Genomic DNA, 19,483 nt, shown 5'->3' on the forward strand with positions numbered 1-19,483 from the left:
TATCCCTCCCACCCTGTGCCGCCGCCGCCGCCAGCACAAGCCCCCAGCCGGGTGCAACTGCCGTGGGCAGGCATCTGCAGCAGCACAGGCAAATGAGTGGGAGAGCTCGGAGGCCGTCCGCCACAGCGATTGGGCCGGCGGTGGCATGCACGCGCACTCGCCTGATGATGTCACACATGACATCATCACGCAGGCCAGGGTGCACACGTTTGCGCATGTGCCGGGGGGGGGGCACCTGGCCGGCCGCGAGCGCAGCAAACCCTTGTGCCGCCCCTGGAATTATTGAAAGTGTTGATGAGATCTCTCATTTGTTTTTGGAAATGGTTCAAATTTATATTTTACAGGGATACATAAACTTCAGAATTTTGCTCTTTAAGTATGAATCAAAAGAGAAACTACAGTACACTTTTAAGCAAGCTTTGCAGGTGGATGCACTTTTATAGACCCGGCAATCTAAGTACATCGTTTTGTAACAAGAGAAATGAAACATATCATCACCTTTCTCTTTCCACTGATTTCTGGAGTACACAAAAAGGAATTTTGGCATAAATATGCACTGAATTCATGTGATACAGAACCACTTATAATAAATCTGATAACTAAATGAACAAAATAAAATAAATCCTCAGTATTGAAGAAAATGAAAAACACCACAGAGGCTATCATCTGACTTAACTTAATGCCAGAGAATCATAAGATCATGGCTAAATGGTTTAGAACCAGCTGACTGTTGGCTCAAATACTATCTCAAAAGAGTTGTTTTAGCACACTACAGGAAGGCTTTCTTCTTAAATAACTATAAAGTGTATGGAACATGCAACAGTTCCATTTGATTCATTCTATGACATCAAATCTAATACTACTTTTTTCCTACTAGGCCACATAGAATGGCAACATTCTGAAAGCTCATTTTAAAGTTTATGCACTAGAAAGCTTATAATTTAAACATCCAAATCTTCTGCTGTTCATGACATGAATACTGAAATGCACCAGGTTAGTTCCAATTAACTAGAGAGGCTACTTCACTTAGAAAAACAGTAAGAAGTAGTGTTGCCATATTTCCATACTTATACCCAAAGACTCATGGTTTGACTCATTTGAATCTCAGGGAAAACATGTGAAATTATCTGGGAAAGCATTTCTGACTCTGTGTAGTCCAGGCTACCTCTCAGTTCCAGTCCTCCTCACATGTGGATTCTGCAGAGAAAATACATAAACACTGCACCTTCCATTAAATAAGCCAATATATTTTTCTTTCTATTGATGATTTGCACTGTAGCACCAGGAGCAAGAGCTGTGGTAGTAGCTTGTATTTTCATCCAACATATGAGGTCAAATGTCAAATTATGGTACTGAGCAAAGATAATTTGGACCTGCCTATCATCTCATTTGCTTGATGCACAAAGTTAGCAATATACTAGCATATCTGCCTTAGCTGCAGAACCCTTGAATGTGTATATCTATATATAAAGGCAAGTGTCCTGACTGACTCATCAATGCCCAGCCCAAACCACTGGGCCTAGAAATGTGAAATTTGGGGAAAATGTTCTTTTTGTGATATAGAGGCTCACTAAGAAGGGATTTTAAGAAATTTGCCCCTTAAGGGGGTAAAATGTGTTTTCCCATAGGGATACAGCTTCTTCCCTGTGTGGTTGACAGGCTTCTCCTCCCCACCCCCGTCAACTGCCAGCTCAGCCACTCTTCCCTGAGGTCATTTGCATATGTGGCCTGATTGGTCATCACCCCAACAATCTAAAGTATGTAGTTGCTGTTGGGCGTCACTGAATGTGTCCTGAGGTAAAAATATACCTCCCAGTCTTCCTCTCTAGGGTTGTCAATCTCCCTGTGGAGCCTGGCTTTCCTGTGTGGCTAGGAGGCTGATGGGTCAGTTGTGGAACTCTATGTTCTGAGATAAAAGTCAGGTCAAGGAAACTGCAGACAGTTGAAGAAAGACAGTACAAGACTCCTGAAAAGGGATTTTATATAAAAGTCAGTATGGCAACTGAGTTTTTAAATGTTCATGGGGAGATGGTGCATGACCTTTCTAGGGGCCATTTCAGTGCAAACCTCTCACATGAACCTGCCCACCACACCTCCTCTACCTCAGTTCAAATGAATGACGTGGTCCCACTACCCCATGGAGTTCCTCAACATGCTCAATCCTCCCTGCTTCCCAGCCCACAAGCTTCTCCTCAAAGTGGGGGCTCCAGTGATACTGCTGCAGAACTGCAACCCATCCAAACTCTGCAATGGCACCAGACTGCGAGTGAAAGCCCTCCACAAGAAGGTCATTGAGGCCACATTGTTCACTGGCAGTGATCGGGGGTGGGGGTGGGATTCATACCATGCATACCACTCATTCCATCAGAGAACGCCTTTGAATTTAAGAGACTACAGTTCCCCCTCAAGGCCTGCTTTGCTATGACAATCAACAAGTCCCAGGAGCAGACAATGAAGGTGGAAGGAATTGACTTGAGGGAGGATTGCTTCTCACATGGGCCTGCTCCAAAATGAACTCACCCAGCAGCCTGGTGATCCTAGCACTTGAGGGGGAAACCACCAATGTGGTCTACAAAGAGGTCCTTCAGTAGGAAAAAAAAAAGGTTGTATCATGTATTTTTCACTTTTTTTCTTGCACTACAATCTTTTCCTTTCAAAAATCTGTTCAAAAAATGTTACATTTCAAAATTCACTTCATCTGTTTTCGGTATCAACATGCTTCGCTTTATTCAAACACTTTTGTGAAGCTCGGGAACTATGCTATTATATTACAAAAACAACTCAACCTCCCCCAAACCAAATTTTTTTTTACATACTCATAAATATTATAACTGGATTTAAAGTAGTTAAATGCTGTAACGAAGCATGGGCATCAAGCTAGTTATACATATAGGCACCAAGGATCCACATTTAAAGGCCAGGAATATGCACACAATCCTGCATAGGTGAAATTTTTATTCAACATTTACTTAAGATGAATGCTCTGAACCGTCTCATTCATTTGAAGAAAAAAATAACTTATGAAGCAGATCATTGTTCTTTGCTCAGTATAAAGTGGTTCTATCATCACAGCAAAGTGGTGAAAGTTAAGTAACTTCTCTAAGTATCCACATCATGCCTGATCCTTCAGAAGGTCTGCTGTTGTGATTTTTTCCTCCCATAAAATGGGAGGGGGTAGAATTCACATGGGCAATGCCTCCTCATTGGACAAAGATACCTTACTTCCTTTACACTGCTGTAGCAATGGAGCCACTTCACATGAAGATTTTAAAAATTATAAACTAGGTCTCAGTCATGTGGAGCAAGAAATATGCCTTGTCAGTGCACAGAAAACAGATCATGATACAGACTGATACCATCAATGATATGTACCATCTTAGTTTTGTTTAAAATTCTGATGTAAACATCTGCCTAGCAAGCATATCTTAAAATTGACAAACTACATGTGCACTTCATCAGCATATAATTTTCTCTCACACAAATGGTAAAACCCAAGTTTAGAATCCATGATTGATTTGAAGACTTTGCACAAACTGCACTCCTGTACAAATTCATGCTCACTCCTAGGCAAAATTACACACCAAGCATAAAGACCTGGCAGAGGTAAAAAATAATTGCTACTTGACTTCTGTTGACAAGAAAGCTAAATTCTGTGGTGTTGGCAGTCAGCAATTTCAGTTGGAGGGAAATGGTCAATACAGGAAGCAGAAAGATGTCTTCCAGAAGGTGGAGATTTTAAAGATGGAGATTTACCCAATGATACCAAGTATGCCCATTTAGTGTTGTGGCACAAGCATGCTGGCAATCTAGTGTCAGTCAATAGCAGAATACAAACCTGTAGAATGTCAGGTGGGGTTTTGAGCCCATAGACCATCAATGAACACTGCCAAAAGCAAGCAAGCACAGGAGGAGCAGCCAGCCAAGCCAGCAAAAAAACAAACAAACAAAAAACACCCTTTTAAATTGCAAAGCCAACCACTCTTGTTCTACAGTAAAGGCTTTTTATGAAAAAGAGGTATATACAGATTTGAGAGGCACAACTATTTCACTACTGATAAATTAGAACAATTTTTGGAATGTAATTTTTATTTGAAGAAGGCAGCAAACCCCATAAATCAGTATATCTAATACTCAGTGTGGGCTCATCTGTGGCTACTTAAATCTGAAGATTGGGGCCATGGACAGACAAGACAGATTTTAATAAAAATCTGAGAAAAATTTAAATTTGCAGAATAATCTGAAATCTCTAAAAAATACATCAACTGTGGCATTAAGAAATGAATGCCCTCGGTGACTCTTGCTAGGTAACCACAACAGTATTGCCAGCCTTCAAGACTTGCTTTATATCCGTAAAAGTCAGTGGAAGGGAAGACCCTTTCCAGGGCTGTTTTAGCCTTTGAGGGAGGACTCATTGGGACCAGGCCTGGCAGCAGCCACAAGCAACCTGATACTATACAACTTACATGACTCATCCAGTCTTAACTGCCTGCTATTGTTCAACAGCAGCCAACCCATGAAAACCACTGTGATATAGTAGTTAGAGGTACAGAACAGGATCTGGAAGACCCAGGTCTGAATTCCTACTCAATGACCTTGGGCGAGTTGCATATTCTCAGCTTAACCAACCTCATAGGTTATTGTGAGGATAAATTGAAGAGGAGAATGATGTAAACTGCTTTGGATCCCCATTATGAAGAAAGGCATATAAATGAATGATAAATATAGCTAGAAAGTGAGGAGGGGCTGATAAAAATGCATTCGTGGGTGAATGGGACTTAGAGAAGAAAGTAGAGAAATGGGTTTTGGGAGTTGCCAGGAGGAGGGAAAGAGAAAGTAGTAAAGAACAGATACAGGGGAAGGTGAAATACCCCCTGCAAATCTTTGCAGTTTCCCTCCTGTGCAACTGGACATGGGTCAGCTGACACCGCACAACTGGACCAGAGTATTCTTGGGAGGAGTCTGCAAGGGGGAAGGAAGGAGGGAAAGCTGAAGACAGTGGGGCAGATAAGGTAAATTGGCTGGGGGGTAGGAAAGAGAGAGAAGCAGGAAAAAGGGGAAGCTACAGAGGATGTAAGGGAAGGGAAAGAAGAAATAGAGAAGGAAAAATGAGATGCCTCACCACCTGTCTTCAAGGGTCCCTTGTATGGATGGATATATTTTAGAAAAAGGTTTCCTATAGCATAAAACAAAAGAATGTGAAAGAGAGGCATATCCTCCTTGGCACAGATAATACTTCTTGTACCCTGCCCAGCTAGACTTCAGAGCACATGCCAAGTCCAAAACAAATGAGAATGGACTCCTAGGAAGGTATACATCATGTATCTATTGCTATAGTTAAGCAACTCTGTCCCTGCAAGCTGTGTGGATGGGAAACTACCACACACAAGCCATTCTGAATTCCTCAGAGATGGGGAAAAGTTAAATAAATAATGAGAATGGTCTCTTGCCTAGATAGAACAATGTTTTGATGTCTAGGGAAGAGCTTGAGAGTCACCCAAAGACTTAAGTCCCCATGTACTTTCAAGTTGGCTTTGATCTTGCATGCTGTTTCACAAGAAGTCTTTTATCCAATGACCAGTTTCCATGCAGTCTGTCAATTAAAGAAGAGAGAAAATCACATTTATGAGAAATCTTCTTGTTCTCTGAATGACAGAGTAAATTGAAAAATGCCTTCAGTGTGACCCCACACTTAGACATAAGTTCTCTGCCTGCTATTTTATTTAATATTAAGTGGACTTACCATCTAGGCAAAGTAGGTTGTATAGTTAGAACATGAGAAAAGGGGGGGGGGGTCATAGCATTTCCATGATGCTGAAACCTGATAACATTTTCACCCACATATTGTTTCCTCCCCTTGTGAAATCAACCTAATGGAGTATGGCTTTTAGCTAAAGTGAATTACAGATCATAAATGTAACCCTCGAAACACAGCAATTACCATATTTTATGTACCACCTTTCACAGGTAATTCATTTTGCATGGTGCAATAGGAACCCTCTCTTTGGAGAAAAAAAATCATTTCCTTTCCCTAACTAGAAAGGGGGAGATGGGGTGATCCACTGCATTATGGATGTAACCCACAGATGCAATTTGTTGTGTTAATCACAGTTTAGTTTATGTCACTCAATACATTTATACAGAATTGTCTTTTGAGATTAGCATGTAAGAGTATATTGGGCTTTGTTACAAGTCTCTCTCTCCTCTGCCTTTCTTTGAAAACTGATTTTTCCCCTGATATTTTCTTAGATACAGTTTTATTAGATATTTTCTTAGATTGAGATCCAAGTATTGTAATACTCTGTCTCCACTGGCTGCTTGAATCTCTCAGGGATTCTCTCAGCCCCACCCACCTCACAAGGTGATTGTTGTAGGGATAATAATAACATACTTTGTAGACTGCTCTGAGTGGGTGTTAAGTTGTCCTTAAGGGCAGTAGATAAACTGAATGTTAAAATGTCATTATGAGCTTAGATATCTTTTAAAAAGGGCATTAGATTCATCAAGAAGTTCCTCAATGGACACTAGCCATGGTGTCCGAAAGGTGCTTCTATATCCAGCGGCAGCAAGCCTCTCAACACCAGTGCTGGAAGGCAGCAGTAGGGGAGGGTTCTCAGCCTCTATGCCCTGTTCACCAGCCAGGGCAACTGGTTGGTCGCTAGGGTTACCAACATCCAGGTCATGGCTGGAGATCTCCCAGAATTAGAACTGACCTCCAAGCAACAGAGATCAGTTCCCCTGGAGAAAATGGCTTTTTGGATGATGGACTGTATGGCATTACACCCTGCTCAGATCCCTCCCCAAGCTCCATTCCTGAATTCTCCAGGAATTTTCCAACCTGGAGCTGGCAGCCCTATTGATTGCTGTGTGAAACAAGATGCTGGACTGATCCAGCAGTCTCATTTTATGTTCTTAGTCTTGAAATACATGGAACAGGAACCATATTTACACAGCAAAAGGGAGAGAAAAGTCTTCTTTACTATATTAGTCTTATGTACTTAAAAGTACTAGCAATGAGAATATACTTGGAGTTTGAGCACCTATGTTCAGCAGGTTAAAATGTTACATTCTGAGAGCTATTTATTAAAAGAAGGCATCCCCTTAGGAAAGAAGAGGTGATGCCAAGATGTTGACACTCAAAAGAAGAGGTGAAAGATGGGATAGGAAAGGAAAGAAGTGCTAGAAGGAACATAGGACAAAACAATACCTTTTCTTTTGCATTATAGCACTGTATCCTAATAGCTGCTGCTCTCTTACACTGTGCCGTTCAATAGATTTTAGCTTTCCACTAGGCATAGGTAAAGTGACACTGCTTTTAATCAAATCTCTTATCACCTCTTTTCCTGATAACAACACACTTACTACGATACTTCCTGTAAGTTATCTACAGAAGAAATGTTTTAAAAAATATTTCTCTGAACATAGCTACGAAAGAGACCCAGGGCACATGTTGGGATGATACTCTAGTGAACATTGTAATTTACACATGTGAAATGGTAAAGAACACCCTGCACATCAGAAATGCAACAGAAAGTCATTTTACTTGTTTTCGTATGCAGTTTATGATGGGACCAGGTGATGTGAGAGGGGCCCAGAGAATAATTCTTTGGGCAAGGCACGGATGGTGGTTTGTATATAGAATTGTGTCTCATAAATTAGATGCAAGGAAAGGTAGGAACCAAGGTATACACAGAACTTCTGTATGGTAGAATAATCAGAATCTTAATTCTTTCAATAACCAAGCAAACCAAACAATTGATACAGTCCACTTTGCTGGTATACACATTATGCCCATTGGTCCCTGTGCAAACATCACTGTCCAACAGATACTCATGAAGAACAGGTGAAGCACATCAAGATCCAGAGTAACAGAGCATACATTGGGCTCTTGTCTACAAAATTTGGCAACAGCTCATAACTGTTCCTGGGTCACCTGCCACAGCCATCTACATACCAATGGGACTGAATAGGCCCATGCCTATGCCTGAGAATCTGACTCATTCCTCTGTTGCTTTCCCATTGACAGATGTAACATATAGAAAGGATTTTGAGTGTGTAAAGCATACTGACCTAATTATTATAATTTTGACATGTAGGGCATTTGGGGGGTAGGGCATTTCTCTACAGTATGAGCTGTAGGTTATAAGAGAAATTCCAAGTACATAGGACTGGAACCTTCCATTGTTGCTGTGTGTGCAGTCTGCTTGAGAGTTAACACATCAGCTTTTGTGCAATTAAATGTTAAGTCATCTGCAAGATGAGTATTCTGTAGGTAACTCAGTAGAAAATGGCAGGGTTTGACCACTGTCAGATTGTATTCAAGTTTATTTTAAAACATGCACTATAACATCATTTGATTTCTATATGAAAAACAGGAAACTTTCAGGACCCTAAGTACGTTGTCAAGGAAACATCATCTAGAAGAAATGGTGCACAGAATCTGAGATGGTTTAAGCAGCACACTATCTTTCTTCTTAGTAGTAAGTTTACCTCTAGCTATTTTAGTTAGTCTGCCCTTTCCCTCAAAAGAAAGAAAACAAATACATATTAAAATGAACAAAATCCAACATTTTCAGTTAGTGGCTTCCCATCAGTATCACAGCTAACCTTTGCAAAATAGAGCCAGTCTTGTGAATCCTCAGTTTTACTTTGAAAAAAGGTAGCAGAATCTCATTCATAAATTACTTTGGTAACAGTTTTCAGTCTTGGCTAAAGAGACTTAGGAATTTTGCCTTAAAAAACTTTAGTCCTCGTGCTCACACTAGCCAAGTGCTTCAAGAAGCTCTAGAGAATCAGAGAAGGTTCTTGTGGAACAGAAACAGTCTTCTCAACTTCTAATATGAACTCTCCTCTATATAAGACAAGAAACGTCCTATTCCCTTCTGCCCATTTAGGTTCAAGTCTGTGGGTTCATATATATTGGGAGGGAGAGGGTTTGAATGTAGACAAGATCTACTTGGTTCTATGATGAACTCTTTACTGATAGACAAGTCATTACAGCCAACACTCTGCCAGTGAAGTTGGTTATTGCATTCTCTTCTTTAACCTCCTTTTGTGGCTGGATGTGTCTATTAGGCAGAAAATTACAGCTGACTCTAGATCTACATGCAGCTGTTGCTTTTGGGCTCATACAGCTGTTAAAGAGCCTCTAGTAGGACAAAGGAAGAAATCCACTTTGTGGCATATCTCATATCTTCCACATAAGGAGCTGGGAGGGAATGTACCCTTGATGTAAGGTGGAATTGATTTAGATAAAATTCTAAGCCACGTACCAAGCCCCCAGAATGCTGATCTCGAAGTTGTTGTAACTTGACGTAGGCAATTACAAACGCCACCTCCCCACCCGCCCGCCCCCCCAAAAAACCCTCTCTCCTTTCTTGTCCCCAAAATTACATTTTGGAAAAATTTATTGTCCAAAGGTTTTTTTCTTACAGAATTCTAATCTTGATTCACTGGAGCAAAAGGCATGCTTCTTCCTATTTGTGGAACTAATTTTTGAAGGTTATCCAGATTTCATATGCAGCAGCATTCCTTTAGGAGTGCAGTATTGTGACTGACTTCATTTGCAAATGACAAGAAATACAAGTTAAATACCTCTTCAAAGTAAGATGCCAATGCTTTGGATATACTGTCAGAGATAGCTCATGTCCCAAAGAGTAACGTACATTCTGTACTAGCTTACTGGGATGCCTTTGTTCAGGCTCTGATTACAGCAGGACTTTCCCCTTGCTTGGGGAAAACTGCCAATTTCAGGGGCATCCACCAAGTGTAAATTGAGATAAACAGCTTTTTAAAAAAACCCAGCATGCCTAGCCAGTGACACATACAGTACTACATGGCTCTCATTTGTTGACCATTGTAGCTTGTAGTATGAACATATGCTGTCATTAGGCACCTGTTTTTGTAAACAGGTTTGACTAATTTATGTCCCAAAGGGAAAGCAAATACCAAACTGATACTTTGTACTCCACTGTATACCACTCCCAGGTTTCTTTGGTCTTTATGAGATGCAGTGTAATGGGCCATTTTAGTTCATCTCTACAATGTTTTCAATCATATATGCATTCATACTTATACCACAATTGGAAATGACAAGCTAAGTAACAGAGCAGCCAAAATTATATTCGCTGAACTCACAAACACACACACACACTTGACCAAAGTCAAAATTTGGTAGCAGCAAGGAATGCATTGGTTGGCAGTGGCATTTTTTTAATTGCATCTAAATTCTTTGTAAGGAGAGATGGATGAGTGTGTGGGATATGTATGACTGAAGCTAACTTGGGAGCACACTAAGACTTTCCTCTTTATGTCCTATTGCTAGCCAGCAACCTAATGCCCACTTATTCATCAGTGTACTAAAATACAAGGTCCAGGAACAGCACTGCTTAACAGCAGACTGACAAAATGCAATACAAGAAGACGACTGTGTTATGCAGTGATATGAAAGGGAAAAAAAACAAGCCTGGGGGTTTGGACCAGTAACAAATTCATTCGGCATACACAAATTATTCTATTAATTTCTTTCTAAAAATACACTTAATTTAGCACTTCTTGTGCAGCTGATAATAGGAACTACAGTCCATAAAACAGAAATAAGCCTGCAAAGATTAGAATATCTATTAGACACCAAACTCAATTTCTTGTCATAGCTCTGAATACTCATGGTTTGAAAACAAAAACAGAAACACAATTAAATTAGGAAACTGAGAATAACTTAGTTGTTTCAATTTGTTCACTCACACTCACAAGAACTATGAAATCTTACCACACATATTTCACATGTATGAACCTGGAAGCTCCTACTTTTCATCAAAAGCATGATTTTCTCAAGCAGGAGATGATGATGTTTCTGAACAAAACTAAGAATTTGCAGTGTTTAAGGGATTTAAAGTATTCAACCTTGAGTCTGGATGAGAAAGGCGAACTAAAAATGAAGTCAATAAATAAAGCAAGCACTAATTTTCCATGCCATAGAGCAAGAGAGTGCTACAGAGAGTGCTGCTAGTGAGCTTGCCATGATGGCAATCCTAAGGATACATAATTGAAATCAAGCCCCTTTGGACTTAACAGGGCTGGCTTCTGAATCTGTATGGTTTGGATTGGGGGGGCATGTTTAAGGGGGAAAGGAGTGTTTGCAAGTGAAACAACTACCAGCCAAGTTATGTTTAGACAAGTGTCAAATGCTTATCCTTGACCACTCAGCAAGACCTCAGCTGAGGAATTCCAGATGCAACGGCAATATCTAAACACTTTTTTCCAGCCTCTTTGACTTCAAATAAATGCTAATATTATGCTTATAGTCTGAACAAATACACAAGGGGAAAGTGTAAAGATGACTTATGTACTGTTAGGTTCTTTTTATTTGCCTGCAGTATCATACAATGACCGTTTCTGCTTCCATCTGCTCTAGCATGGAGAAAGGCTTTCAGAGAAAACAGAAATGCAGACATCAGCATTATCCACCAGTTCCACACACACTAACCAGTTAGAGTCCCATCAGCATGGCACAACAAGCTGTTGGAATGGGGCAAATAGGGCTCACCTGAACATTGTCCCAATAACAAAATGCATAAGATGTTACAAAAAATGTGCATGGGTTAAACCCTACCAACTTTTCTACTGGTGTAAGAGGGACTTGTGTAGCCAAAAGGAAGGATGGAGCAGCAGCAAAGATATAGATCAGGCAAGATTGTCCTTACTTCCTCTTGTGTCAGTGAAATCTCTGGTAGGTTCTAACCCAAAACAGAGAGGAGAGGGTCAGAAATATCCCAAAGCCCTTATATAAGTGAATGCTTGCCAAAAAGATTCTTTAAACACTAACAATTATAATAATTTTCTCCATCATTCATAAAGATTTCCAGTCCCTTTCAAGTCAGAAATTACTTGACTAGTATAAGCACACTTCAGTGTCTACAGGAGCACAGCACTTGAAGGGGACTGGGATGTTTTTTCAGGCAGAAACCCAACCCATTCTGCTTCTCTCCAATGGGCACTAAAGCAACCACTTGTTTAAAAAAGCATGAAAGAGCCAGTTTATAACTAAATGTATTCTAATTTGAAACACACTAATTCCCTTCTCCAAGAAGTCAGACTGAACATGGTTGTTACACCATTTAGAAATGAGCCTATTATGCAGGCAAGCTCAGCTAGGCACATAATAGACAACATTCTCATATCTAATGGGAGAGAAAGAAAGACCACTCAATGCACAAGGTGTCTCAGTGGCAGCGGAGACCTTCCAGGAAGTGATGTCATCACACGGGTCAAAGGGTGGCCTGGCGTGTGCTCCTGCACTTGCTGAAGGTCTGAATCCCGCCCCCCTGCAGGCCCAATTCGGCCCCAAACAGGCCCATTGTGGGGCATGGGGGCGCCCCCCCACTGGACAGGTAAGTGGGGTTGGGGGAGGAGGTGGGAACAGGGGATCCCCCGCTCCAGGCGGGGGATTGGCAGGCCTAATACCACTGCACCAGAAGTGCACACTTTGCGCACACACAAGGATGCTCAAAAGGTGAATGCTGGGTCTCCCTCCACCAGGAGGGTAAGGGGACCTGGCAACTCTAGCTAATCTACTGGAGCTTTTAGCACAAATCAAAAAATGGAGGGGGCACAACAGTGGTTTTCTGCCCAACATGGAACAAATTGACATTTTTGGGGGAAAATTATAGATGAAGGATAGTTGTTACCCACATAACATAATTAGCTTGTCTAATTCAGTGCAACAGAATAGGGCAACAGCCTTGTTTTAATAACAAACAACAACAGTATGCTTATATACTGCCCTTGTGGACTGATTAGTGTCCACTTAGAGCACTAAGTTATCATTATTGCCACAATTCAGCTGGGGCTGAGAGGAGTGGCTTACTCAAGGCCACCTGTAGAGTTCATGGCAGTAGTGGGAGTCAAACTAGCAGAGTGCTGATTTGCAACTCAGCCACTTAACCACTAATGTTGCAGCAGCTGTCAAGTTTACATGGAGCTTAAACTTATTCTCCATGAGTGTATCTATCAATGGCTATTAGGATAGATAGCTCTTTGATAGCTATTAGTATTAGTTGCCAACAGGCCCGAAAAAAACAGGAGGGTGTTCCTTTCATGTCCTTTGTGCAGGCTTCCTGAAAGTATCTGACAGTGATGAGTATTAAAAACCGGATAGTCTCCTTGCCCGATCCAGAAGGAGTCTTTTTGTATTAAATGTTACGTCCTACCCAATTATTTCATCTGGTGACCTAAGGCTAGCTAAGCATGACAAATAAATAGACTGGGTTCACAAGTTGCTTTTGGCTACTGTGCCTTTCAGAAATTGCCTACTTAAATGAGTAAATGCAACATACAACTGAGAGCTCTTTGATTTTGACTACAACATCTTTTTTTCAGTCACTAAAGCACCAAACAGTTTCTGAAATTGAAATAAGTTACATAGCTCAGGTGAAAAGATCTCTCCCCAAGGTTGCTAGTCTCTGAAAACAGACTAAAGGCCCTTTGGTTACACGTGTTTACATTAGAATAAATATCAATGAACTCAATGGGATTGGTTTTCAAGGGCTACTTACCTCCCTTAATTCCTTTCCTGATACTCTGCTTTGATGGCATTTAGCTATTAAGGGGTAATAAAGAGAAAAATACTTATGGAAGCAATCATAAGTAAGGTTAAAACATTTGGAGGGGGGATTGAGTCTCTCCTTCAATAGCACATTATTTTTTATCCAAAAAATACTGGTTGTATTTTTATCCAAGGAACTCGGGGTAGCATATTCTTTTTTCTCTTTTATTATCACATTCACTCTGTGAGATAGATTCATAGAATCATAGGGTTGGAAAGTACATCTAGGGTCATCTAGTCCAACCCCTTGCACAATGCAGAAAATTCAGAGTTACCCCTCCCACACACACCCAGTAACACTTACTGTATGCCTTACTGCATAGTTTAGGCTGAGAACATATGGCTGGCCCTAGGTCACATCAGAGTAGGAATTTGAACCTGGGTCTCCCAGTTCCTAGACCAATACTGTACCCACTACATCACACTGGTGTAGTGCAAATGGACCTCCAAACCATCTGTCAGTCTCACATGGCCTGTAAAGAGCTTTCTCAATACTTTCACCCTACTGTAAACTAATATTTTCTCTGATGCATATATCCATGTTACTACAGTAGTTTTTAATAGGTTTCTTTGTAACCTTTTTATTCAATAGCCACAGAAATATGTTTCATTCTTCAAAATCAAGTATCCTCAGTGGCAGCTTGGGAATGCAATGCAATTTTGGACCAGAAAGATATGTTGTAGAACAAATCAATGTTTCTCTTCTTGTTCAACTTTTCACACAGCTTCTCATACCATAAAAGTTTGTGTCCCACCCTGATAAGCAGTTACGATTTTGGCTTTTTAGCCCAGCCCAGAAAATTGATGGGGTGGGGGGGAGCAGGAGCCCTCTTCCTCTTTGTTGGCACTGGAGATTGTATAACATTCAAAATAAATGACTTGAACTGGAAGAGATGGAATAAGGGCAGTCAGGGAATGAAACAGCTGAGATAAGATTTACTGGTAGAAAAGAATACGTTTTAAGCCACAGACAAAACAGATTCCTTTAAGCTTAGTTTCTATATTCTTAGGTCTTAACAGTGAGAGGTATTTTGTTTACTACTTTGGTTACAGCAACAAGGCTTCTTCACAGAGTTCCCTTTTACAACTCAGGTTTCCTGATATTTGTTCAAAATTGTTTTCCCTTTACAACAGACCTGGGGTCAGAGCCAACCCCCCTTTAGACACCAGGCAGGAATTAATCGTCTTCTCCTAAGAAGAATTAACCCTTCTACACTTGGCTTGAATGAGAGTCTCCAGTTACTACCCACTCACTCTTTGCCAAAAACACACCCTCAGATTTTTTATTGTTGTGTAAATGGGTTTCAGCTCTCTTTTCTCTCACACCAGTAGAGAATCTGTCTGACCTTCCCTGTCAGACTCACACACACTCCAAATTCTGTCAGTAACCAACTGTTATCCTGAAGGGTGGTTCTGACTGGCCAATCAGAGAGGAGAGAACAGCCTGTCAATCAAGCTCTCATCCCTGGAAATTATTAACTCCTCCCCTTCCAGTTCTCTGACCGCTGCACTTAGGAAACCTTCTTTAAAGTGCATTTTGTCACAAGTGCCCTTCAGCGGGAAAAAGGGTCTGGCTGCTAATACTACATCGATAGGAAAAGATTTGCCAGGTTATAAACTGGAGATATATGCAAACAATCTAATCATAGGGGAGGCTCAGTAGTTACCAGAACCTTCTCATATTCACTCCCCCCCCATCTTTGTCCACCCCTTTCCCATCTGCTGTGAAACATCTAGAGTCTTGCTCCTTACAGTCAATGGCTAAAAAGAGGTAGAAAGGGAGTAACAAGCAGTAGAAGCTGTAGCCACTGTACTTAAGATGGTCCCTGCTGTTTCACACCAAGGAACCACTGCTCCAGCATCTTGTTTCCCAAAGTGGCCAACTACATGTTTCTGAGAAGCCTGCAGGAAAGCCCACAAGCCTTGGCCTGCCACTGCCCCACCTCTTCACGGCAATATTTCCTCTGAGGACAGGAGTTATTTCATTTGTCTTTCCAGAATTTGTTGAACCCCTGAAAACATTTGCTTACACTTAGTGAAGGAATAGAAAGCTTGAGCTGAGGGTCAGTAGTGCATGAAGTTCTGGGGCTCCTAACTCATCTCTCCCATCCCAGGATAAAATCATATGCTGTAAACAATAACAAGGTTATCATTTTTATTAGAAGTGTTACGATTCCCTAGCAAAACACAGCAACCTGTGAACAGCAACCTGAGATGTGCAGTGAACTTAGACACCAATAGATTATTGTTAATTAAAACCCCTCAAGGTAACCACCAATTTAAGAGTGTAGCAATGAGCCCTAAAATGTATATGTAAAGTGGCATGTACAATGAAGATGTGAGGCACAAGATAGATAAAAGTGCCATTACGTGAATTCAGTGTAGCAGAAGTCCATTAAAACTAGACTTCACTAACCTCAGAATTTAGCAACAAACTATGGGAAGTTTCTAGTTGTCAGTAAAAAGGCTTCCAAGATACTGTGTAATTTAAACATGATTCCAGGTACGTAAAAAGGGAGGAGAGAAGAGTCTATCTACACAGTGTTTCATGTAGCTTGCTTCATGCACGAATTGGGTCCTCGTTTAGTATGCATGCCAGTGAGGAAGACGTGGGTTCAAATCCCCAGTTGTCTATGAAGCTTACTGGGTAGCCATGGGAGAGCGAGACTCTTTCTCAGTCCAAACTATTTCAAAAGGGTTGTTATGAAGATAAAATAAAGATGCTGCCCTGAACTCTTAATAAATACTCTTGCAGCATTAGCATGCCAACATGGAGCCTGCCCAGGCTCTGGCTCCTTGGTATCACAACACTGGATACGTAGGTGAGTTGTCCAGTGTAAATGAAATGCTACTGGTAAGGAAAGCTACATAGGAAAGAGGATGGTTTTTTACCACATCCAGCGTCAGTATTGGAAACATGCACACTCCTCTTTATCTCCTTAGTTTAATCAATCCTGAATACTTATAACCTTGTTTAATTTCATTCCTCTGATTTTGAGTTTTGAAATCAGACAAACTACTCCCACAGTAAAACTCAGGCATATGCCTAGGAGAGGAGAAATGACAGCATCATTAATCTCCTTTCTGTTCATCTTGTCAAGTGGATAACTTTCAAAAATAATTAAGTACCTCAGTACTCTTGTGTGTATTTCTCCTTGCAAAAATATGAATTCTGAATGAACTATAAATACCCGCATCACCCAGGAATTGGTTCTTTTCCAAGGCTAAAGTCAGAGAGACAGCCCAAGCAATTGAAACTTTATCCTGTGGAGAAACATTCCAGCTGCTTCCATTTACAGCTTTAATGGCCTTGCCCTGTTATACAAACGGCACCAGAATCTAATGAGTGTATTAAAACCAGGGGCTGTTGGGGTACACAAAGCAGGACAGAAAATTATACTTGCCACAGGCCAAACTCTTAACCCCTCTACACAAAGTCAATAATTCGGGACAGACTACTGTAATTTACCAAAAAGTTTCAGAATGTCAACACAATCTCCTTCTACTATCGGAGGTGCTGTTTTTTCTTTCCACAAACAGTAATCAGTTCTCTTTCTATAAAAACTAATGAACAAACTAATTTGCCCCAGACATTCCCTGTTCTCATAGGTCACCCTTTATATGTCTGCAAGAAGCGTAAACAAAAATAGTGTAAATGACAAATGCTCTTTGAGGTGGCTGGGAACTGAATATACACGTAGCTTTCCACACGATATTGCACATACTGCACTAGTACATTCCAACTTGGCAGAAGTAATTCGCGCTGCTGCCTATGAGAAAAAAGTTTCCCAACGGAACCAGCCTTTCGCCTGTGCAAAGAAGTCACTCCCAAACAACAGAAAAGTCAGAGCTCCCCCCCCCTTTAAATTCCACATCTGTAAAAACAGCCAAAGAGGTCACCCTACCAGATCTGCTCTTGATAATATCATTGAACTCGTCCACAGCAGTCTCTTCCTCGGGGTGTCCTGGTTCAGCCATAGCCCACAGAACAAACCGCAAATCCTAAGAGGCGCCGAGAAGAAAGCACTACTCGCTCAGCTCTGGTCCTGCATGGGGAGCCTCTGACATGGCAGAACAGCAGACAGAGGCGCACAAAGTTTAAAAGGAGAGGTTTCTTCTTTCTTCGAGCCAAGCAGGGGTGGGAGGAGAAGGAATCAGCTCAGCGCCGCTCCCTCTTAAGCGCACAGCGTGGAGCGAAAGGAAGGGGGCGAAGGCGAAGAACTCTCCACCTAAGCAAGCAGCAGATCACGTTGACAGGAGAGCTGTCAAAGCTGCTCTCCGGATCAGAGAGAACAGGTGTCGAGCTGCGTGCATCTGCCTGAAAATAGCGCTAGAAAGAGGCTCCCCGAGCAAGGTGAAAGGGAAGGAGGAGAACCGAAGCTCTCAATAAATCAGTTGCCAACTTGGGAGCCTCTCCTTCCGTTCCGGCCCACCCCTCTCTCCTCCGATCAATGCAAACAGGAGCAATTAGAGAGCAAATTGCCCAGAGAAGAAATCGGGAGCATGAATGATTTAGCAGCCCCCACTTAAAAGCTCTAAGCCGCGGGGAGGGAGGAAGGTGCGCCCGCTTGAGGAGCCGAGCCCGGTTTAAGCACCAATCTAAGCCCTTCCAGCTATACTCAAGAGGGCTGTGCACCAAACCCTTCCAAACAGAAGCAATTAGCCTCTCTCTCCCGTTTTTGCCGCTTTGTTTTTTTGCCGCGACTCCTTACTCTAAAGGGGGGGGGGATTCTAGGCATTCAGCCTAAAGAACTCCAGTAAACATGAACTTTTGCTCATTACCATGTGACACTTTAGGAGTGGCCACAGTGTCACAAGCCCTATTCACACACATTCACTTGAAGGTGTGTGCAAGTTATCTGTGCATTCAAGTGTATGCTTCTTCAGCATTCCCAGTCACACAGAGGTGCCTATGTACATACATTTGTATGCAGCTAGAACTTCTACACACCTTTGAGTGTGCAAAAGTTTGGCCTACATTGTGACATTGCTGTCACAATGCCACAAGGGTGTGCAAGGCTGGGAATTGGTTAATGTGAGGGCTTGCTCAGTTCTTTATGAGGTTTTAAACGGTACAGATAAAAAAGCACTATACCACTTTAGATTTTTTTAAAATAGATCAGAATGGCTCCCTGCACTGTCATCTGCCTTTAGATAATTCTACACAGTCACACGATGATAGGCAGTTTTGTGCCAAAGATCATTTGGTGGAGGGGGAATTTTTCTAGTTAAGTTTGTGGGTCCTGTGTATTTTAAATCTGAATACTTGTAAATTATGTATTTTAATTTTATTAATTTGACTATTCTTTATGTTTTTGTAACTTGGTTGATACATTGTTCACTGTCCAAGAAGATAAGGCCAAATAGAAATATTTGAAATAAGTATTTTTTTTTAACTATGCACAATGGAATTATGAGCCATGAGTTACCAAACACAAGTCTTCCACTGTTTTCCATGAATATGTACGACTTCAGAGCCAGTTTGGTGTAGTTGTTAAGAGCACGGAACTCTAATCTAGAAAACCGGGTTTGATTCCCCACTCCTCCACTTGAAGCCAGCTGGGTGACCTTGGGTCAGTCACAGCTGCTAGGAGCTCTCTCAGCCCCACCTACCTCACAGGGTGTTTTGTTGTGAGGATAATAATAACATACTTTGTAAACTTCTCTGAGTGGGTGTTAAGTCATCCTGAAGGGAGGTATATAAATCAAATGTTGTTGTTGTTATACAGTTAACAGATAGACAAAGAGATGTAGGCATGTGTGTGCGTGCGTGCATGCGTACACACACACACACACACACACACACACACACACAGAACACGCCCTGACCCCTTTAATAATGTTTTGAGATGAAGAAAGCAACTGGTGAAGCTTTTCATGGCA

At 41.4% G+C, this 19,483-nt stretch overlaps 1 protein-coding gene across 1 annotated transcript in view; it reads right to left on the reverse strand.

The window, feature by feature from the left end:
* DMD (dystrophin) overlaps window positions 1-17,778 on the reverse strand; it is a 2,144,806-nt gene extending 2,127,028 nt beyond the window's left edge. The window contains exon 1 of the mRNA XM_054973282.1: window positions 17,506-17,778. Coding sequence (XP_054829257.1) covers window positions 17,506-17,578 — 73 coding nt within the window. The 5' untranslated portion in view covers window positions 17,579-17,778. The remainder of the gene's footprint in view (window positions 1-17,505) is intronic.
* Between the last annotated feature and the right edge of the window lie 1,705 nt (window positions 17,779-19,483).

This window comes from Eublepharis macularius, chromosome 3 (genome assembly GCF_028583425.1).
Source record: "Eublepharis macularius isolate TG4126 chromosome 3, MPM_Emac_v1.0, whole genome shotgun sequence".
Lineage (NCBI taxonomy): Eukaryota > Metazoa > Chordata > Lepidosauria > Squamata > Eublepharidae > Eublepharis > Eublepharis macularius.